We start from the raw sequence: 22,785 nt of genomic DNA, 5'->3' as shown, positions 1-22,785 counted from the left end.
GTTGACTAGTAGCACCGGTGCCCCATCCAGGGCCCCGCTGACCATGACGTACCGTCCCCCCCCCCCCCCAGGTCCGTAACTATCTTTGTCACCCTAAACATCGTCCTCTTGCCGATTAATATCGCCACCCCCCTGGACCTTGTCCCAAAGCAGGAATGGTAGGTCTGTCCCATCCAGCCCTTTCTTACCCACAGTCGGTCCTGCTCTTCAGGTGTGTCCCCTGGAGGAAGACTATGTCGGCCCTCATATTTCTTTGGTGGATGAGGTCTCTGGATCTCTTCACTGGGCCGTTGAGTCCTCTTACGTTCCAGGTGACTATCCTGGTGGGGGGCTTCTGCCCCCTCGCTCCTGTGGGATTAACCATACTTATCTGGTGGACGCGCCCCTGCCCTCCAGGGTTTCCCTTTGTTATGATGTGGAGATGCCGGTGTTGGACTGGGGTGAGCACAGTAAGAAGTCTTACAACACCAGGTTAAAGTCCAACAGGTTTGTTTCAAACACGAGCTTTCGGAGCACGGCTCCTTCTTCAGGTGAATGGAAAGGCTTGTTCCAGAAATGTTTATATAGACACTTTGTTAGGGGGCCGTCCAGGATGGCCGCTGTCGCTGCTCTCTCCATGCGGTCGGGTCTCTGCGCTCCGGGGTTTCCCCTTGTCCCGGGGGCACCCGCCATGGCCGTCCACTGTGTGACCGCTACGCGGTTAGTCCCCATGCACTCTGGGGTCTCCCTTCGCCCAGACCATAAGACATGGGAGCAGAATTAGACCACTCAGCGCATCGAGTCTGCCCCGCCATTCAATTATGGCTAATATTTTCTCGTCCGGTTCTCCTGCCTTATCCCCATAACCCCTTATCAATCAAGAACCTATCTATCTTTGTCTTAAAGATACTCAGTGATTTGACCGCCACAGCTTTCTGCGGCAAAGAATTCCACAGATTCACCACCCTCTGGCTGAAGAAATTCCTCATCTGTTTTAAAGGATCGTCCCTTTAGTCTGAGATGGTGTTCTCTGATTCTAGCTTCTCCTACAAGTGGAAAAATCCTCTCCACGTCCACTCCATCCAGGCCTCGCAGTATCCTAAAAGTTTCAATAAGATCCCCCCTCAATCTTGTAAACTCCAACGAGTACACACCCAGGGTCCTCAACCGTTCCTCAGACAACAAGTTCTTAATTCCAGGGATCATTCTTGTGAACCTCTGGACGCTTTCCAAGGCCAGCACATCCTTCCTTGGAATCCATCCTGCCAGCACCTCCATCACAGTTGGAGCAGGCAGCCAGGTCCCAGTTCTACTCCAGCTGAAGTGGACATTGAACCCCATGCTCTCTGCGCCAATCTGATCCACACCAGATGACTGCGGCAACTGGCTCCCTTCAAGAAGTCCATGTTGCTGAGGCATTAGACACGTTTACCTGCAGGTTTTAGCCTGCAGCTATGGATAAGTGATGGTAGAGGATCCAATTTATTTCCATGATGTGGAGGACCAGGAATCTATCCCTCTCTTATCCACCTGCCATTGGCTTATGTTGGAAGGATTTACAAGTTGATACCAAACCATTTGGCCATGTTATGAACGCTTCTTCCTTGGTCATGAAGCCCTGGTGTTGGACTTGAACCTGGAGTTTCTTGCCTGCAGGCAAAGTTACCAATTGCCCTATATTTGGGTATACTAATAACCTGTGACCTGAACTCAAAATTAGTGTCATTCACTAAAGTTGGGCTGAGCAAACAATTACATGTTAATTTTAAGTCATTTTATTTCACAGAAGGATGGGTGGACAGAACTGTCTTTATGATCAGACTTATTTAATTCAATCCCTAAAATTTACATTTGTGCAATAATACAAAATAACGTGGCAAGCAGGGCAATAATTGTGTTGATATCGTTCATTTGAAGATTGCTGTTAACTTGCCTCAGTGAAAGGCCTCAGGTTTTTCCTTGCATAAAGTTTGACTTCCCTCGCAATTTTTAAAAGTCCTGTCTGCTTTTAGCTCACAAACCTATTTAAAGTGCTTCCAGTTCAATGCAGAAGCTGTTTTTTTGGTTGCCTGAATAAGTTAACACAGCCTTTCGTCTCGCGGAAAGACCACTTATATTTTAGCAATTGACTATTTTCATCAGGTGCTTTTCTTTAGAAGTTTGGGGAATACAACACAAACACACCCCAACCATGTCAGAAAGGACCTGACAGCTGGCATTTTGTTATTAATCTTTACAGCACTAATCAAGCAAACCTGACCAATCTCTATATACTACAATCCCTTTAAATTATGCCTTTTCCTGAAATTACCTTTTACTCCATTGCTTAATAATCTATCACTATACCTGTTATTATTGTGGTAATACTGGTTTTCTTAACTGAGATGATTGACGAAAGCAATATTAGTTTGTGCACCTGTCATTGACTTTGTCTTTGGTGCTCGTGAGAAGAGGTTAACTCATTCCATTTACGTTGTACAGAAATGATATTTTAATTATTACATCGGAGCCAACTATTCAATTACCCTGAATGTTCCTTGTAAATCAGTTCATGTTTGAAGAGAAGAGAGACTATTTATGTAGCACCTGTCAGGTAATTCCATATCACTTTGTAGCCAATGAAGTACCTTACAGTAGAAACACTGTTGTAGAAAATGTGCCAGATAATGTTTTTTGTCTCGTTGGATAAAGAATAATTATTAGCAAGAACACTAGAGGGAGCTCTCCTACTCTTCTAAATGCTATCATGTGCTCATTCCCATCCATCTGAGGGGCCAGGCAGGTCAAGTCTCATTAGAAAGTTGGCACCTCTGACTGTACACACTTCTTGTAGCTGTGTGTGGTAGCAGTCTTTTTAGATCCCTAATGAACAGTATCAGGAACAAGAACAAATTTTGATCCAATACTCTTCAATGTTTGTATACTGAATATTAGAAATTTGTTTACATTGGAAAAGTTTTACTGTTACTTTATCCCACCAAGGTAATAGCAAATCACAGTTTTTCAGGCATATTTATTAAGGGCTTCAGTCTACATCTTTGGACAAATGTGTTAATGTTCCAGGTTTCAAGAGGTGCAAATGGCAGTCGGATATAACTATAAACAGCAGAGGATGGTGACAGAACTAAGCGGAAAATGAAGAAAGAGTTGTCCATAATGGAAGTCCATATGGAGCACTGACTGGTACAAATATCAGAGGTGACATGGGGCTATGGGGTGTGAAATTCAGAATGGAAGGGGAGAGTGACATTTTGGTTTAATGTCCATCAACCAAGTGGGGAAATTGAGACAGTGGTGTTGAGTTGGGTGGTTAGAAACTAGCCAGCAATGAGGGTGTTGAGGAAAGAAGTCTGGAATGGTTTGTGCAAAGTGGCAGAAGTTGACTTATGTTCTGTAGAAAAGCTCCAAGAGACAGGATCACTCATGCTTTCTGTCAATCCCTTTCTGTGTCCAGACATCACTTTTTAATTATATGACTAGTAAAATTCTACAGTAATGACTGTGACCACATGAAGCAGGCATAGCAGTCATGGAGAGCTGAATGTCAGTACACAAAATTTCAGAGTATTGGATCAAACATTTTTCTTGTTCCTGATGTTGTTTATAAGGGAGCCAAAAAGGCTGGGAATGATCCAATAGGGAAGCGAATATAAGCCTTTAACATCAGCAATAAGGGGATAGAGCGGGAGAGTAGGGTTAGAGTGGGTTCTCTTCAAAGAGTCAGCACAGACTCAATGGGATGAATAGCCTCCTGCACTGCAAAGATTCTATGGAGAACCATTTTGACTTCTTTCACATCACTTGTTTAGCCGTGCATTTACTTCCCTAATCTGATCATCCTTATTCTAATGGACTCACAGCGAGGGTCGTCATGTGAAGATCCCATTCCATGTCCTGCTTTTTAATTTGTTTGGTTCCTGATGTTTCCTTAGCACAACCTCCCAATTGTTACTTCCAACAGGGAGCAGGACATTGGTACCTCCCATTCAATTTCCAACTTCCTTTCCAACACTTTGAGATAAAGCTTACCTGACCTCGGGAATTCATTTTGCTCTCCTGGACACTCTATAGAGACTATTAGCTAACATTAAATATTATAGAATTGAAAACAGATTATTAATCAACTTCGGAGATTTGTTTGGTACTGGGAGAGGAGAAATGATGCGTGTGCTATATAGGAGCTATCTTATGGTGTCCCTAAAAGGATCTGTTTTCACGCCTCAACTATTCCCTATATTTGTTATTAATTCTGGTAACTCGACAGAGTGCCAGATATCCAGCTTTTCCAATGACACAAAGCCAGTAATGTAATATACAGCATTGATGGGAGAATAAAATTACAAAGGCATTGATAGATTAAGTGCATGGTCATAACTCGAAAAGACACCATAAAGAAAGACTTACTTTGATAAGCATCAATTGTGCCAATGTTTTAGAGCCAATAATGGGGCTGGTGGGTAGACCTACTAACAAAGGATTGGATAAAGACTGCAGAGAGAAGGGGTCTTAGCTTGGAAAATAAAGATGTTCACCTGTTTTTTTTTTAAACTTTAATTTCCCCTGTCTATCTCAGCCAGATCACCCCTCATACCTTCGTAATTTACTTTCTACAAATTTAACGCCTAATTTTAGACTTAACTAAATCACCATAAAGTTCTATAATATTATGATCACTCTTCTCCAGAAGTTCCTTTACTACATGGGTATGAATTAACCCCCTCTTATTGCACAATACTAAACTGGCCTTTATTCTGTTGGTTCCTCGATTATAAAATTATCTGAAAACGTTTTATGAACTTATCTTCCAGACTATGTGAACCCTTAAGGAATATAAAAGCCCATGGGAAAAGAAGTCCAACTGTAGCTAATGGAGAAATTAAAGACCGTATGAGGTTCAAGGAAATGTTTATAATATTGTCAATTAAAGCAACACTTACTCAGCAATAACCTGCTCATGGACGCTCAGTTTGGGTTCCACCAGGGTCACTCAACTCCTGACCTCATTGCAGCCTTGGTTCAAACATGAACAAAAGAACTGAATGCCAGAGCTCAGGTGAGAGTGACTGCCCTTGACGTCAAGGCAGCATTTGATTTGAGATGGCATCAAGGAGCCAAAGCAAAACTGGAGTCAATGGGAATTGGGGGAAACACTCCGTTGTTTGGAGTCATACCTGACACAAAGGAAGATGGTAGTAGTGGTTGGAGGTCAATCATCTCAGCTCCAGGACATGACTGCAGGAGTTCCTAGGCCCAATCAACTTCAGCTGCTTTATTATTGACCTCCCTTACATCATAAGGCCAGAAGTGACAGCACAACGTTTAGCACCATTCACCACTCCTCAGATAATAAAGCAGTCCATGTCCAAATGCAACAAGACATGCACAATATCCAGGCTTGGGCTGGCAAGTGGCAAGTTACATTTGCGCCCCACAAGTGTCAGGCAATGACCATCTCCTACAAGAGAGGATTGAACCATCGCCCCTTGACATTCAACCGCATTACCATCACTGAGTCCCCCACAATCAACACCCTGGGGGGTTATCATTGATCAGAAACTGAACTCTACTATCCATATTAATACTGTGGCTACCAGAGCAGGTCAAAGGCTAGGAATTCTACGGCAAATAACTCCCCATCTGACTCCCCAAAACCTATCCACCATCTACAAGGCACAAGTGAGAAGTGTTATGGAATACTCTCCACTTGCCTGCATGACTGCAGCTCCAGCTACACTCGAGAAGCTCAACACCATCCAGGACAAAACACCCCACTTGATTGCTGCCCCTTGCACAAACTTTAAATCTCTCTACCACCGACGCACAGTGGCTTCCGTGTGTACCATCTACAAGATGCACGGCAGGAACTCGCTAAAGTTCCTTAGACAGCACCTTCCAAACCCACGACCACTACCGTCTCGAAGAACAAGAGCAGCAGATACCTGGGAACCCCACCATTTGGAGGTTCCCCTCCAAATCACTCACCACCCCGACTTGGAAATATGTTGCCGTTCCTTCACTGTTGCTTGGTCAAAGTCCTGGAACTCCCTCCCTAACAGCACTGTGGGTGTTGCTATACCTCAGTTCAAGAATGCAACTCACCACCACCTTCTGAAGGGCAACTAGGGATGGGTAATAAATGCTGGCCTAACCAGCGATGCCCACATCCCGGAAATGATTTTTTTAAAAAAATTGATTTCCCCGCTCTATATGAAGACTTAAGTCTGTGATTATTATTTTGCCTTTGGTACATGAACCTCTGGTTTCAAAAGAAATAGAAGCAGGAGTAGGCTTTTCAAATTCCCTCATTGAATAAAATCATAGTTCATCTGACTGTGACCTTCTCAATTTTCCTGCTGCAACCCCATCCCACCCCATAACCCTTGACTTCCTTGTTGATCAAAAATCTGTAACATTGGACATATTCAGTGATCCAGCCTCCACTGCTCGCTTTGGAAGACAATTCCGAAGATTAACAACCCTCTGACAGAAAGAAAATCCCCTTCATCTCCATATTAAATGGGCGGCTCCTTATTTTAAAATTATGGTCCATTACTCTTAATTCCCCCGTGAGGGTAAACATCCTCTTAGTTACTACACTGTCAAGTTTCCTCCGAATTCATGTTTAAACATGATCACCTCTCATTCTTCTAAAATCCAATAATTGTAGGCCCAAGCTGCTCAAATTTTCCTCATAGCCTCTACTTATTGGAATTTAGAAGAATGAGTGGTGAGGGAGCTTGACAAGGCAGATGTTGAGAGCATGTTTCCCTTCGTGGGGAACCTAGAACTAGGGGACAGAATTTGAAAATAAGTGGTCTTCTGTTTAAGATGGAGGTGAGAGGTATTTATTCTCAGAGGTTCATTAATGTTTGGAATAATCTTCCCCAGTGAGCATTGGCAGCAGATTCATTGGATATATTCAAGGCTGAGTTAGATTTTTAATTGGCAAGGGAGTCAAAGGTTCAGGGACGCAGGTAGGAAAGTGGAGCTTCTGGTCCCTGTGTGTGACACTGTTGCACCACAAGTCAATGGTTTTGACGTTCCCGTCACTCTTTGATTTGATTTGTAATGAAGAGTTTCGACCCATGACATTGTTATTTTTTCTGTCAGGGATATGAAACATTGGCAGATGAGTTGAATGCAGTCTGCAGGCCTTTGCCCAGAGCCCAGATTGGCAATTAGAATTTTACTCAAGTGCTTGAAACCAAACCTTGACAGTTGACTCAAGAGCAGTGGAACTTTCTAAAAAAAAAAATTTCCAACCCCTGATGTCTTTCATGGGTTAATAGCCATAAACCACCACCTACTTTCTGTCATGCTCTGCAGAGGTAGGTACTGACCTACCCACCATCCCCACTGCCAGTTGCACTGCTCTCTCCTTTAGTCAAAGATTCACCCATTTTCGGTGCTATTTATCTCAAGCTGTAGTGCTCTTACCATTGGCATTCCACATGCCTACTGATGACACACGGCTCTACTCACTACCACCTCTCTCAACACTATTCCTGACACTAACTTTTCAGGCTGCTTGTCCGACATCCGCCACTGGAGGAGGAAAGATTTTCTGCAATTAAATTTTGGGAAAATAGAAGCAGTTGTTTTTTTCTGCAGCTACAAAATCCATTCCTTAGTCACTGACTTGATGCTTCTCACTGGCATGTGTCTGAACCTGAAACAGATCGGTCAGAGCTTGACACCGTTTTTGTCCACATCTTCATGCCAACACCAGGATTGTATATTTGAACCTTTGTGATATCCCCCAATTCCCTCTCCAGCTCTTAAGTTGCTGAAACCTGATCCATTCCTTTGTTTTTTTTTAAAAGTATATTTATTGGGGTTTTACATTTTAGAGAATAATGCAAGAAAGTTACAAAATAATACATTGTCATAAGCAAGAAGAAAAAAATTGCTAAACATGTATGAGTACAGAGTGGAACAGGAGAACGACACAATCATTAGACAAAACAAGGTACTCTATAGCAACAGCAGAGATCGAGGGAGAAACATGGCAAAGCAGTTGACACCCTCCCATGCCGCACAAGCCAGCAATCATCACGAGAAGTTAGGATGAGCGAGGCCTCAATGTATACAATCTTGTACCGGTGTGCTGAAGGGCATGATTGCGAAGAGAGGAGGAAAATAAGTTTGGCCAGACCTCCAAGGCAGTATGGGGCAACAAAAACTTATTCCCATCTCTCTTAAAGTTTTGGTCCAGTTGGAGGGTGGGGCCTTGCAGAATGTGCAAAGTAGGGATGGGCACAGCGCCCAGGATGCTATGCACTTTGCCAGCAGAGAGTCGACAGCATGCCATTAAATCGGCTGAAATTGAGTACAATTTCACACACCTTTTCAGGAGAAGTGAACCAGCAATGCCCTTTTTTCTCAGCTTGGATGATGGACAAGAACTAAGTAGAGCACTCAGCTCTAAAATTTATGAGTTTGAAATGAAATGAAAATCGCTTATTGTCACAAGTAGGCTTCAAATGAAGTTACTGTGAAGAGCCCCTAGTCGCCACATTCCGGCACCTGTTTGGGCAGGCTGGTACGGGAATTGAACCCTGCTGCTGGCCTGCCTTGGTCTGCTTTAAAAGCTAGCTCTTTAGCCCTGTGCTAAACCAGCCCCTAAATGGAAACCCTGGCTTCTTAAATTAAGCACGCTCAGCAATTGCAGATCTCTAATTGCTAAGATAAGTCTCAGGGCTCAGCTGAACCTTTTGAACCCACGCAAATAAATTTCCCCTTTTAAAAAAAAAAGTCACTATATGGCACAAATCATACTCCTCTAGGCATATTATTGCGGACACAATGTATTATAATTTAAACATTGACGACCTTCAATCCCCACTTAAATGGAATTTTAGTAATGCAGAAGGGCCATCTGATTTTTAAACCCACCCGCTTGCAGTATTGTGCAAAGCTGGCATGATGATGTCGGGAAAGTCACCCAATGTCATCACGTTTAATATTATCCCCAAGATGGGAGGAAGGCTCCCGATTTGGGAGCCTATTATTCAGTGCTATAAGAGAGCATCTTTAACCTGGTCTGTGGAGGGCTAACATCTTTTTATTCTTCATGACTTTGCGTATTCCCCACTATCCAAGATGCCTTCTTGACATGACATAGTGAAATGAGTTTAATGTGGTCTCCAGTTTCAATGGTCTTGAACAGCTTGTGGCTGTGTTAACTATTGTTGGTGTCTTTGAACGTCAGAAGTTACTGTAATTTTTCCAGTAACTTGCCATGTGTAGAATTTCCTTGACAAACCAGATTGATGCCGGACAAGATAGTCCTTTAGTTTTCTTTAACTGTTCTTCGCTTCCAGACACAGACCCCAGCGATTATGAGAATGACAACGACCATGAATATCAGTGCTCGTATTACCAGGATGTGAACTGAATGCAGATTGCCATTCACCTTGTCTTTTCCAATGCCAAGAAAGATAGAAAAAAAGACAAGTTACTAGTTGTTTTTAGTCCCTTGTTGTGTGATCAATAATCAAGTTTAATATTACTGCAATATTTTGTATAAAGGTGATAGGATCCTAAAAAATATCTATAATGAATATTTTCATTGCAAACACTAAAATAGGTTCATTTAACTGTCATCACTGGGAGAAACCTGGCAACTGCAGATCGCCTGACTGTAGTGGGGCAGCACGGCGGCACAGTGGTTAGCACTGCTGCCTCACAGTGCCAGGGACCCGGGTTCGATTCCAGCCTTGGGTGACTGTGGAGTTTGTACATTCTCCCAGTGTCTGCATGGGTTACCTCCGGTTTCCTCCCACAGTCCAAAGATGTGCAGGTTAGGTGGACTGGACATGCTAAATTGCCCCTACTGTCACAAAGATGTATAAATTAGGTTAAGGGGTTATTGAAATTGGTCGGGGGAGAGAGCTTGGTTGGAGTACTCTTTTCAAAGGGTCAGTGCAAATTCGATGGGCTGAATAGCCTCCTTCACTGTAGTGATTCTATGTCAAATGTTCCTTTTCATTGATTGCAGGGTTGTATTGTATAATAACCTGAAAACATTTACCTGGGGATAGAAATTTGTTTTGGGTAGTTTTGAAAATCATTAGTATTACACCCGAACCCCATAGACCCCCGCTTAACATTTTGTTTTGTCAGCTTCATTGGAATCGGCAGGATGCATAATGGGCAGCCAACGTGATACCACCCAAGAAGAATTTGTAAACCTGCTTACATTGAGTGGATGTTTAATTTGCTGATCATGTTAATGTAATCCTCTGAGTTAACAAGAATTAGCAACTCAAATTATATTTGACAACCATTCGTGTAGTTTAATTATTAATTTGAGTAGTGTTCCGATGCTCCCATGAAATAAACTTACTGGTTAGATGACAAGGCCCTGTGAGGTCCATGCTCTCAGTCTCCTCGCTAACGGGGTTTCTCACCCTACAGTTGTAAACTCTGCTGGTGACATGTAGATTTGAGGACACGCTAAGCTCCCTTCCATTGTCAGTCATGCTGTGTGGCCCACCAGATTGAACCACCTCTCCTCCTCTCCACCAGCTGTACACCAGGTCACTGCCACTTTCCACTGAACAGCTCAGAGTGACATTACAAATTCCGCCAGAGGAAAACATTGGTCATCAGTTGTATTTTTGGACGTGATACACGTTCTGAAATGAATTAAATATTGTTAGCATAGGTGAAATGGCGTACCTGCAGAGTGAACAGATTTTTAAAATGCTGTATAAAATATCATTTGCACGGTGCCAGAGCCTCGTTACTTTTCTTCTGAACAGTCGAAGCATTTAAGACAAACAAATAATGCTGGAAATTAACAGGCCTTTTAATCCATCCAACCCATTCTATATAATTATTAGACCTGACCTTATGTATCACAATATATACACCCTGACTCTATACAATGCCATATGATTGCTTTGCAAGGGCAAAAACAGGTTAAAAACTCTGGCCAATTTGGATATGAAATCGTTTAAATTTCTCTCTAATCTCCAAAGATACCTGAAGCCCAATCACTGTTGATATACAAACGAATACTACAACTAATCTGCAATACGGCAGGAACCCACAAATAAAATAAGTCATGAGTTCATCTGATTTTCGTGATGCTGGATTAAGGAATAATATTGGCTAAATCATCAGCAGCGTGTTACTTTCCTTTAGATAGTTTAGTGCATTGATTTTCAAACCCAGGGTTGCAACGCACAGGTGGGTGTCGGGAGGGCCATGCGTTGCGGCGTTCCAAATCACGGTGCCATGCGTTGCGGCGTTCCAAATCACGGTGCCATGCGTCACGGAGGTCCGGATTGCGCGACGTAGTGCCCAACGGCATGACCGCCTTTTAAAAATGCTGTCTGCGATCAGCTTTCACAATGCCGGCCGCTCCATGTGCATGCCCCCTCAGCACTACAGGCCTGGGGCCCAGTGGTACAGAACGCTCCTGACATCAGAGCGTTGCTCCAGGAGCAGATTTTTAAAAATGGCTGGAGTCTTTCTGCCTGGAGCAGTGGGAGAGAGAAGGTCACGCACCCACACTGACGTCATGTATTCTGGGCACGAGAGCTATTCCTCTGTTTTGCAGCTGCCAGCAGTGTTGGTGTGAACTCCAGGGTCTCTGGTGAACAGCCCATGAAGAAGAAGCTGAAAACAGGAACAAAGCAGCATAAAGATGATTACTTGAGGGTGTGGATTTATTCTTCCACTGCAAATCAGGATTCAAAGTTCCTGTGTGTTATATGCAGGGAAGCACTGGCAAATGAAAGTTCAAAACCCTGAAAACTTCAAAGACATTCGAAGACTATGCATGGTGAGTGTGAGAACAAAACTCTTGATTTTTTTCAACGAATACAGTGAGAGCTTAAATCATCAGCTGAAGTCATTATCAGAAATAGAACATTGAATAACAAAGCACGTGACATCATGAGGACCAAGCAGGCTCACCTGTCACATTAATAGTAAGTGAAAATCGTGGGTCGTGAATTCTGGGTGGTGTGGGTCGCGAAGGTCGGCCCGTATAGGTCCTAGAGGATGGCCGGTTGGTAACAATGGGTCTCGGGCAAAAATGTTTGAAAAACACTGATTTAGTGTGAGTCTGAACATCCACTGAACACCAGACCAGGCAGTCAGAGCCTGGGTTTGAATCTAATTACAGTAAGAAGTCTTACAACACCAGGTTAAAGTCCAACAGGTTTGTTTCAAACACGAGCTTTCGGAGCACGGCTCCTTCTTCAGGTGAATGGAGCCTGAAAGGAGCCGTGCTCCGAAAGCTCGTGTTTGAAACAAACCTGTTGGACTTTAACCTGGTGTTGTAAGACTTCTTACTGTGCTCACCCCAGTCCAACGCCGGCATCTCCACATCTTGAATCTAATTAGACATTGGAGCTGCGATGTAATTGGCCTCTACATCTGTCCTGACAGCATTCATATCATATGGGTGGGCAGTGATCTGAGGGAAGGGTCACAGTTTTCTCTGCTGTTGGACTCAAATGAGGGTCAGGTTCGCACTGTGCATGGAACAGTCACTCATCTGTCATTTTCTCAGTGCTCCCAGTGCCTTACACCATTGTCTATATGAATAGCACTGTGGTGCGGGACTCATGCAGCTCTGTTTCGACCAAATTGAAGTTCGACCTGGGGATGGGGTGCGGCGAGTTGAGGCTGAAAGGAGGGAAATGGAGAAGGAGGACTGTGCAAAGGGGAGGGGAGGCCAACCATAAAGGGGCATGATGGACAGCAGAGGGGTGGGATGGTGGTGAAGGAGGATGCTGAACAATGAAAGATGGAGAAGTAGAAAACTGAACTCTGACAGGGGTTCGTGAAACTTTCAAATAAGGGGGTCAGGGATCCAACATTGTTTACTGGAAGGGGATGCACACAAACTCGGGAACAGGAATGGGGGACATATTAATGTGGCACATTCGGGATGGTTCGCACCGAAACTCAGAAATTGTGTGGTGTAGTTGGGAAGGGTCACAGTTGTCCTTAGCCCTCTTTTGAAGGGGGAAACTATGTGAAGGTTACCGTCTTAGTTCATGGTTTGCAGCCAGGAGTCAGAGTGCAGAGATTCCTCCTATGAAATGGAATGTAACCACAGGTGACAGGCAGTCCAAGGTAGTATGTGGACCTACCCATATATTAGATTCCCTGCCCTTATTCTTCACTCCCATGCCTCCCCTCTCTTTACCCTCCCCCTTTGCTGACGGTCAGTTTTCCTTAAAGAAGTCAATGAACGGCTGCCACCTCCAAGCGAACCCCTGTAATGAACCCCTTAGGGGTCTGGCTTAGCACAGTGAGCTGAATAGCTAGATTGCAATGCAGAACAATGCCAGCAGCGTGGGTTCAATTCCTGTACCAGCCTTCCCGAACAGGCGTCGGAATAACGACTAGGGAATTTTCACAGTAACTTCATTGAAGCTTACTTTTGACAGTAAGCGATTATTATTATTGAGGCGAACTTAATCTTTTCTAGCCTAAGAAACCCTGCCATGTCACTGACCCAGACCCCCGACTTTGGAGGCTCCGAGTCCCTGCATCCCAGCAAAATCTGTCTCCGGGCCACCAGGGAGGCAAAGGCCAAAACGTTGGCCTCTTCTTTCCGTGACCTCCCGGATCTTCCAACACTCCAAATATTGCCACCTCTGGACTCTTGAGTCACCCTCCCTTCCAGGACCTCTGACATGACTTCTGAGAATCCCTGCCAAACTCCCCTCTACTTCGGACAAGCCCAAAACATATAGAACATAGAACGGTACAGCGCAGTACAGGCCCTTCGGCCCTCGATGTTGCACCGACATGGAAAAAAAACTAAAGGCCATCTAACCTACACTATGCCCTTATCATCCATATGCTTATCCAATAAATTTTTAAATGCCCTCAATGTTGGCGAGTTCACTACTGTTGCAGGTAGGGCATTCCACGGCCTCACCACTCTTTGCGTAAAAAACCCACCTCTGACCTCTGCCCTATATCTATTACCCCTCAATTTAAGGCTATGTCCCCTCGTGCTAGCCACCTCCATCCGCGGGAGAAGGCTCTCGCTGTCCACCCTATCTAACCCTCTGATCATTTTGTATGCCTCTATTAAGTCACCTCTTAACTTTCTTCTCTCTAACGAAAACAACCTCAAGTCCATCAGCCTTTCCTCATAAGATTTTCCCTCCATACCAGGCAACATCCTGGTAAATCTCCTCTGCACCCGTTCCAAAGCTTCCACGTCCTTCCTATAATGAGGCGACCAGAACTGTACGCAATACTCCAAATGCAGCCGTACTAGAGTTTTGTACAACTGCAACATGACCTCATGGCTCCGGAACTCAATCCCTCTACCAATAAAGGCCAACACACCATAGGCCTTCTTCACAACCCTATCAACCTGGGTGGCAACTTTCAGGGATCTATGTACATGGACACCGAGATCCCTCTGCTCATCCACACTACCAAGAATTTTACCATTAGCCAAATATTCCGCATTCCTGTTATTCTTTCCAAAGTGAATCACCTCACACTTCTCCACATTAAACTCCATTTGCCACCTCTCAGCCCAGGTCTGCAGCTTATCTATGTCCCTCTGTAACCTGCAACATCCTTCCGCACTGTCTACAACTCCACCGACTTTAGTGTCGTCTGCAAATTTACTCACCCATCCTTCTGCGCCCTCCTCTAGGTCATTTATAAAAATGACAAACAGCAACGGCCCCAGAACAGATCCTTGTGGTACGCCACTCGTAACTGAACTCCATTCTGAACATTTCCCATCAACTACCACTCTCTGTCTTCTTTCAACTAGCCAATTTCTGATCCACATCTCTAAATCACCCTCAATCCCCAGCCTTCGTATTTTCTGCAATAGCCGACCGTGGGGAACCTTATCAAACGCTTTACTGAAATCCATATACACCACATCAACTGCTCTACCCTCGTCTACCTGTTCAGTCACCTTCTCAAAGAACTCGATAAGGTTTGTGAGGCATGACCTACCCTTCACAAAACCATGCTGACTATCCCTAATCATATTATTCCTATCTAGATGATTATAAATCGTATCTTTTATAATCCTCTCCAAGACCTTACCCACCACAGACGTTAGGCTCACCGGCCTATAGTTATCGGGGTTATCTCTACTCCCCTTCTTGAACAAAGGGACCACATTTGCTATCCTCCAGTCCTCTGGCACTATTCCTGTAGCCAATGACCTAAAAATCAAAGCCAAAGGCTCAGCAATCTCTTCCCTGGCTTCCCAGAGATTGGGATATATACATGATTCGCCAGACTACGCCTGCACCGCCCACATCTGTCCTGCAACTCCTCAAAAAAACCTACTCATCCGGGCCACAGTCAAATGACCCCTGTGGACCACCTTGAACTGGACCAGGCTAAGCCTGACACACGATGAGGATGCATTGACTCTCCTTAGAGCCTTCTCCCATAGCCCGACCCAAATCCCCTCCCAACTCTTCCTCGCCCTTCTAGGATTGATTTTCCGCCACTACAGTAATGCAATTCAGTATTAATGGGGGAGGCTGGAGAATAACAGGAGGCAGTCCTATCTACACATTGTGAGGCTGTAGGCAAATCGGGGGCACATGGACAGTGAGGGAAGGAGGGTTAGTTTCATTCCTGAAGTACAGGTGTAGCAGCAACATCTTGAGATCCCAGAACAATGGCTTTGTTTAAAAACAAAAGTATTTTTCTTTAAATTTAAATACCAATTCTTTTTTTCCCCCAATTAAGGGCCAATTTAGCATAGCCAATTCACCTACCCTGTACATCTTTGGGTTGTGGGGGTGAGACCCACGCAGACACGGGGAGAATGTGCAGTCACCATACGGACAGTGGCCAGAATCGAACCCGGGTCCACAGCGCTGTGAGGCAGCAGTGCTAACCACTGCACCACTGTGCTGCCCCCACTAAAACAAAAGTAAGCTCGGTTCTGTCTTGCAGGGATACTAAGGACCACTAAGCTGATCTATTGTGCTCCTTTTTGAGCACAGTAAGAAGTCTTACAACACCAGGTTAAAGTCCAACAGGTTTGTTTCAAACACGAGCTTTCGGAGCACGGCTCCTTCTTCAGGTGAATCGGCATCTCCACATCATGGCTCCTTTTTGAGAGGCACAGTCACTTGTTGGTGCCGCTATGGTTGACAGGATCCGGATCAATTACATAGGAGAGAGACCTTGTTACCCAGGGAACAAAGAACAAAGAAAATTACAGCACAGGAATAGGCCCTTTGGCCCTCCCAGCCTGCAACGATCCAGATCCTTTATCTAAACCTGTCTCCTATTTTCCAAGGTCTACTTCCCTCTGTTGCCGCCCGTTCATATACCTGTCTAGATGCCTCTTAAATTATGCTATCTTGCCCGCCTCTACCACCTCCGCTGGTAAAGCGTTCCAGGTACCCACCACCCTCTGCGTAAAAAACTTTTCACGCACATCTCCCTTAAACTTTCCCCCTCTCACCTTGAAATCGTGACCCCTTGTAACTGACACCCCCACTCTTGGAAAAAGCTTGTTGCTATCCACCCTGTCCATACTTCTCAGAATTTTGTATACCTCAATCAGGTCCCCCCTCAACCTCCGTCTTTCCAACGAAAACAATCCTAATCTACTCAACCTTTCTTCATAGCTAACACCCTCCATACCAGGCAATATCCTGGTGAACCTCCTCTGCACCCTCTCCAAAGCATCCACATCCTTCTGGTAATGTGGCGACTAGAACTGCATGCAGTATTCCAAATGTGGCCTAACCAAAGTCCTATACAACTGTAACATGACCTGCCTACTCTTGTACTCAATACCCTGTCCGATGAAGGCAAGCATGCTGTATGCCTTCTTGACTACTCTATCAACCTGCGTTGCCACCTTCAGGGTACAATGGACCTGAACTCCCAGATCTCTCTGTACATCAATTTTCCCCAGGGCCCTTCCATTGACCATATAGTCCGCTCTTGAATTTGATCTTCCAAAATGCATAACCTCACATTTGCCTGGATTGAACTCCATCTGCCATTTCTCTGCCCAACTCTCCAATCTATCTATATTTTGTTGTATTCTCTGACAGTCCCCCTCGCTATCTGCAACTCCACCAATCTTAGTATCATCTGCAAACTTGCTAATCAGACCACCTATACCTTCCTCCAGGTCATTTATGTAGATCACAAATAACAGTGGTCCGAGCACGGATCCCTGTGGAACACCACTAGTCATCCTTCTCCATTTTGAGACACTCCCTTCCAACACTACTCTCTGTCTTCTGTTGCCCAGCCAGTTCTTTATCCATCTAGCTAGTACACCCTGAACCCCATACGACTTCACTTTTGCCATCAACCTGCCATGGGAAACCTTATCAAACGCCTTACTAAAGTCCATGCCCTTCCCTCATCAATTAACTTTGTCACTTCCTCAAAGAATTCTAGGTTTGTAAGACATGACCTTCCTTGCACAAAACCATGCTGCCTATCACTGATAAGTCTATTTTCTTCCAGAAGCCAATCATTTCATTTAGCTTGGATAAAAGGATCGGCAGAACTCAATCACCTCAATAAAACCCCTCAACATTAACAAAGTATAATGTAGGACTGCAACCTTGGGGAGAAATAGGGAAGGGAGCAGAGTTGTATCCGATCTACCACCACATCAGTGAAGGCCAGTCAAGGGTTAACAATGCAATTCATCACTGGTCAAACGATTCCACTCATTGACTATGAGAAACTGAGCAGCATTGGTACGCCACTTTGATGAATGGAGTGCAGAGCTACTTTGGTTTATCATTTAATTCATAACATACCACTCCCAGAGGGCTGCAGATTTCATGCCTCTGGGTTGGATGTTGCTCACCTCGATGTGTGTGCTAGCTGCTAAGGGGCAAGGCTGCATCAGGCACAATGCAAGCAAGGAGCGCAAAGCTCTGGAATTCCACATCTCTCATAGGTGTCTCAGTCAGAGCTTCACTTTTTGTACCCTTTAACCATTGTTCTCTTCGATGGTTAATTTCAGAGAAAAGACACAGGGACTAATGGATCCAGTGCTGTATTTCTCAGAAGCATTGTTCAGTGGAGGAGAGGAAGGCGACAGGTGTTGCGTGCGCAGCTCCAACAGTAGGCGCCTCCGAGGGGACAGGGCCAAGAGGAGACTGACATTTACAGCAGGGTTAGGAGATACCCAGACATTGGAGGTTACTCACCAAATTGAGGGTTTATCATCACAGTGTCTCCTATTTACAAATGAATGAGAGGCAATGCCAGTAGCTGAGGGGAGTGCGTCCCCAGTCTGAGATCGAGAACGTTAAGTATTTTCTATTTGGCTCTCTGACCAAATCGGCGCCCACCAGTCTAAAAATTGAAGCTGGCCGGGAAAAGGCCACAAAGTGGCCGCTTAAGGGTGACAAATTATATTCTTTACCCGTCAGTCTGGTCTCAATAAAACTCGAGAGGGATCTGTAGGTATGGTATTATTTATTTTTAAACAACTTGCAAGGCTGACCCGCTCTATAGAGACTCAGAACACATACAGTCTCCTGAAACTCCCAAAGCCGAGTTGCGCCACCAGGACGTGTGGCCATACAGTGCAAGTCTGAGCACAAATCCTGCAGGACCAAGCACACCATGTTGGCTGCCAACCTTCCCAAGGTGACCTCAAAGCACTTGCATGTCAGGGCCATGATATCAGACATAACATGAACGATTCCTCCATTGCTGTAGTCTGCTGAGTGACATGTACATCCGTCTGATATTCCACTGCCAAATGGTGAATTAAATGAGTTGGCAGCCTCTTCCAGAGGCTCACCATCTGACTGTGACTGAGCATGTGACTAGTCTCCAGCAGCTCTCCAAGTGCCGGATACTTGGGCTGTCCCTAGTGTTCTTTAGAAAGTGACCCTGTATCTAATCTAGAGCTACATTCCACCGAGGTGCGTCTCTCTGTGCTGGTGGAGGGTGCGGCGATTCTTCGTGAGCCCCCTTTTCCTTGGACATGCTTTGGCGACTGCTGCACAGCTGTATGTATGGCCGTGAACTGCTGGTGCCTCCAAAAAAGAAAATAGAGTTTCAGTTGATGGGAATAAGCTATATCATTTGGGTAAAAGCAAATTACTGCGGATGCTGGAATCTGAAACAAAAACAGAAAATACTGGATAATCTCTGCAGGTCTGACAGCATCTGTGGAAAGAAAAGGGAGCTAACGTTTTGAGTCTGGATGTCTAGATTCAAAATGTTAGCTCCCTTTTCTCTCCACAGATGCTGTCAGACCTGCTGAGATTGACCAGTATTTTCTGTTTTTATATCATTTGGGTCACTGTGGTTGTCACTGTGATGATGTGATGAAGCTGAGATCTGTAATCAGTTGTTGGGAGTGGCCAATCTCCGTTCTGCACAGGATCGATCACCGTCCTCCCAGCAAGGTCAGTGCAGCCTCTTCAAAATCAAGAGGGCGAGGATCTCTGATGTCCCTCCCCCTAGTCTGGACTCCCCTTGTTTGTTGCGTGCCAGCTGGACCTGTATAAAACATAAAGGCATGTGATCAGAGGATGGGTTAAATGCTTATATGCTGTGTGTGGTGAGCCTTCCCCAGAAGGGCCAGAGGATGGAGTGTATGCAATATGACAGGTGGGATGATGGTGATGCACAAGTCTCCATAAGAGAATGGGAGTTGATTTATGCCCCCCCCCAGCCCCCGCAAATGGATTTGTGAGATCCTTGAAGAGAGTAGCCATTTGAATATGTGATGCCATGATGTGAGTATGATAGTGAAGCGAGCTGAGAGAGGACTTACTCTGGCGGAGCGGATTAAATAATTCACCTGCTTCCTGCACTGCATTGCATCTCAGGCAAGGTTGCCAGCGTTGATGGCCTTCCGTGTTGGAGAGGTGACATTGGGGTGTCCAAGGTGTTGAGAATCTGGTGACTGACGGGATGCTGCCTTCTTTCGCGTTGTAGCCTTTTACTTCTGGCTGTGTGGCGTCTTGAGCAGTCTTCTGATGACAGGTGGACTGTGGAGAATGATATGAGTTTGTTGCACTGGCATTTAAATTTGGCACAGAGATCTTTGAACCTGGTGGCGGCTAGATGAATCAGTCCTCCATCCGGCTAGTTGATATGTAGAGATACCTACTCATGTACAAATAATTTGGATTTGTTCATTGTCACATGTACCGAGGTACAGTGAAAAGTTTTTCTGCGTGCAGCTCAAACAGATCATTTAGTACTTGAAAAGAAAATACGTAATACGGCAACACAAGGTACACAATGTAAAGACATAGACACAGGCATCAGGTGAAGCATACAGGAGTGTAGTATTAATCAGATCCATACAAGAGCAGAATCTGGCACAAATTCCTGCCATTCTGGCTAGCGGGGGGTTCCTGTCAGAACAATCCACCACTGGACAAAGACAACAAAATGCAGAATTCCAATCCCTGGTTTCAGGGATTGAATAATCTGACAGTCTCAAAATAGACTCAATAATCCTGTCAATGTTACCTCCCTTGAATATCCCATGACCACCTGTGAGTTGCATCATCAGTCATTTTAATTCTAAATGTTAAACCTAAATAATAGTGAACTGAAATGATTGCGTATTTATCTTACTTTCATTCCCAGTGCTTCCTTCACTGACATTCCCATTTTCTGTAATTTCTTCTCTCTCTGAATTCATGGAACAGGACACAATCTGACACATGCAATCAATGTGTCATTGAACATATGTTTACCATAAACCCGTAGTTCCATCTTTTCTTCATAAACATCCTGTTCTGATCTTGCATTAACTTCATACAGGCCTTGGTCACTTTTTTTCAGGGTCTGTATTTCCAGGCTGTAGTCTGTGAGGTTTATCCGGATTCTCTGTCCAAACTCATTGTTACAGTCTACTGGGTTGTGTCGGGCTTTCGAACACACTTGAAGCCTTTTCCCAGCGGATGAGTTTCTGAAGTCCCAAGTAACCACCAAAGGGTCTGCCCATGGTAAATGTAATGATAACTTTAGCGACTGTCCCCAAGTCCCATTCACCAGGCGTTGCAAAGAACTGGGATTCCCATCCACCTGTCCCAGACCTAGAACATAAACAGAAGGACAAGCTATCAGAGTGCCTTTAGTTCTAGTTTGTTTGTATCTGACATCCTACTGTATGGCTTCCGTTGTTGTGGTTCCTGAACTGAAATACATCTGAGTTTGCACAAGCACTTATATCGCATCAATTAGAACCCATGGCTCTTAAAGTTGGAGAAATATTCATTGGGAGAATTTGACTCATAATCCTTGTGCCTGAATCATCGTCTCGGAAAAAAACAAAAAAAAACAAAATGAAAGGAAATAAATGTCATCCTAGATAGAACCTCTCCACTGACCCCTGATGGTGAATTTGACTTTCTCCAAGTGCAGGAATGACAACAAGCAGGGGCACTGGGCGAAGTGGGCGACCTCCAACCAAGGAGTATTCGCATCCGGGTTATTAGTGACACAAAGGCTACAAATCAACAGGACAGCACGGTAGCATAGTGGTTAGCACAGTTGCTTTATAGCTCCAGTGTCCCAGGTTCGATTCCCACACTGTCTGTGTGGAGTCTGCACGTTCTCCCCGTGTGTGCGTGGGTTTCCTCCTGGTGTTCCGGTTTCCTCCCACAGTCCAAAGATATACGGATTAGGTGGATTGGCCATTCTAAATTGCCCTTAGTGCCCAAAAAGGTTAAGTAGGGTTACGGGGTAGGGTCGGCATTGAACCTGGGTCCCTGGCGCTGTGAGGCAGCAGTGCTAACCACTGTGCCATTGTGCCTCCACAAACGGTCCATCCTCACACCCCAATCTCAGTCATAAAGAAGACAAAACCCTGTCCATCCCCGATGGAACCAGTATGTAAGCTTGGAACGATCCAATCTAGCGTCCAATACACAATTCGGGTTCCAACCTAAAATAAGCTGATGTGAATTGAGGTTGGGAGGAATAATCAAATTATACAGCACAAAAATTGTGCCTTTTAACAAAAGTCTCCCGTCGTGTCGAAAAAACTGTCTTTTTACTCGAACGTAACACTACGATGAGCTGGGTAGACCATCCTGAACCCGACTCGACTCTTATTAATAATAATCTTTATTGTCACAAGTAGGCTTACATTAACTGCAATGAAGTTACTGTGAAAAGCCCCTAGTTGCCACACTCCGGCGCCTGTTCAGGTACAGGGAGAATTCAGAATGTCCAATTCACCTAACAGCACGTCTTTTGGGACTTGTGGGAGGAAACCGGAGCACCCAGAGGAAACGCACGCAGACACAGTGAGAACGTGTAGACTCTGCACAGACAGTGACACAAGTCGGTAATCGAACCTGGGGCCCTGGCGCTGTGAAGCAACAGTGCTAACCACTGTGCTGCTGTGCCACATATACGGGGTGGCCTTAACTCCATTAAACACAGCCCTTTTTCTCACGCGGATTCCACACCCATGTCCTGCTAAAACCCAATGGAGTGGCGTTCTCAATTGAAATCATGTGTTACCTTGACTACCATAGAGCCTTTTTCCTTAAAACAGGAATTTCACAGTTTCCAAATGCGGCGGAATTTCAGCACGAAGCTTCGGTTGCAGTGAGCGAAGGGCCTGGTCTAATTCAGCTGGTGATGCAGATCCACCCTCACTCACCTTTTTGAGGAACACGTCTGAGACATATTCCATTCGGATATGACCCTCATTCCCCACCAGCAACCCTACGGTAATCCGACATTCTGGACCTGTTTTCCAAGTCATTCAGCTTGGCCCTCAGTAATTTATTTGTTTCAGCCATCTAAGTCAGACCAGACGCCAGCGCAATCACTTTGGTTTGAGAAAGCCACCTCTAT

The 22,785-nt window shown here is 44.9% G+C and overlaps 2 protein-coding genes across 12 annotated transcripts in view; one reads left to right on the top strand and one right to left on the bottom strand.

Moving 5' to 3' along the window:
- The window catches only part of LOC119976714 (RNA-binding protein 4B-like), a 173,057-nt gene that overhangs the window by 71,577 nt on the left and 78,695 nt on the right, over positions 1-22,785 (top strand). The gene's annotated exons all lie outside the window — the stretch shown is intronic.
- The window catches only part of LOC119976716 (SLAM family member 9-like), a 31,716-nt gene continuing 16,749 nt past the window's right edge, over positions 7,819-22,785 (bottom strand). Inside the window, 4 exon segments of the mRNA XM_038817442.1 lie at positions 7,819-9,411; positions 10,328-10,574; positions 10,576-10,619; positions 20,670-21,011. Of these exon segments, the coding sequence (XP_038673370.1) occupies positions 9,272-9,411; positions 10,328-10,574; positions 10,576-10,619; positions 20,670-21,011 (773 nt within the window). The 3' untranslated portion in view covers positions 7,819-9,271.

Source organism: Scyliorhinus canicula, chromosome 13 (assembly GCF_902713615.1).
Source record: "Scyliorhinus canicula chromosome 13, sScyCan1.1, whole genome shotgun sequence".
Taxonomy (NCBI): domain Eukaryota; kingdom Metazoa; phylum Chordata; class Chondrichthyes; order Carcharhiniformes; family Scyliorhinidae; genus Scyliorhinus; species Scyliorhinus canicula.
The sequence above is the reverse complement of the archived record's forward strand: the minus strand, read 5'-3'. Positions and strand labels throughout refer to the sequence as shown.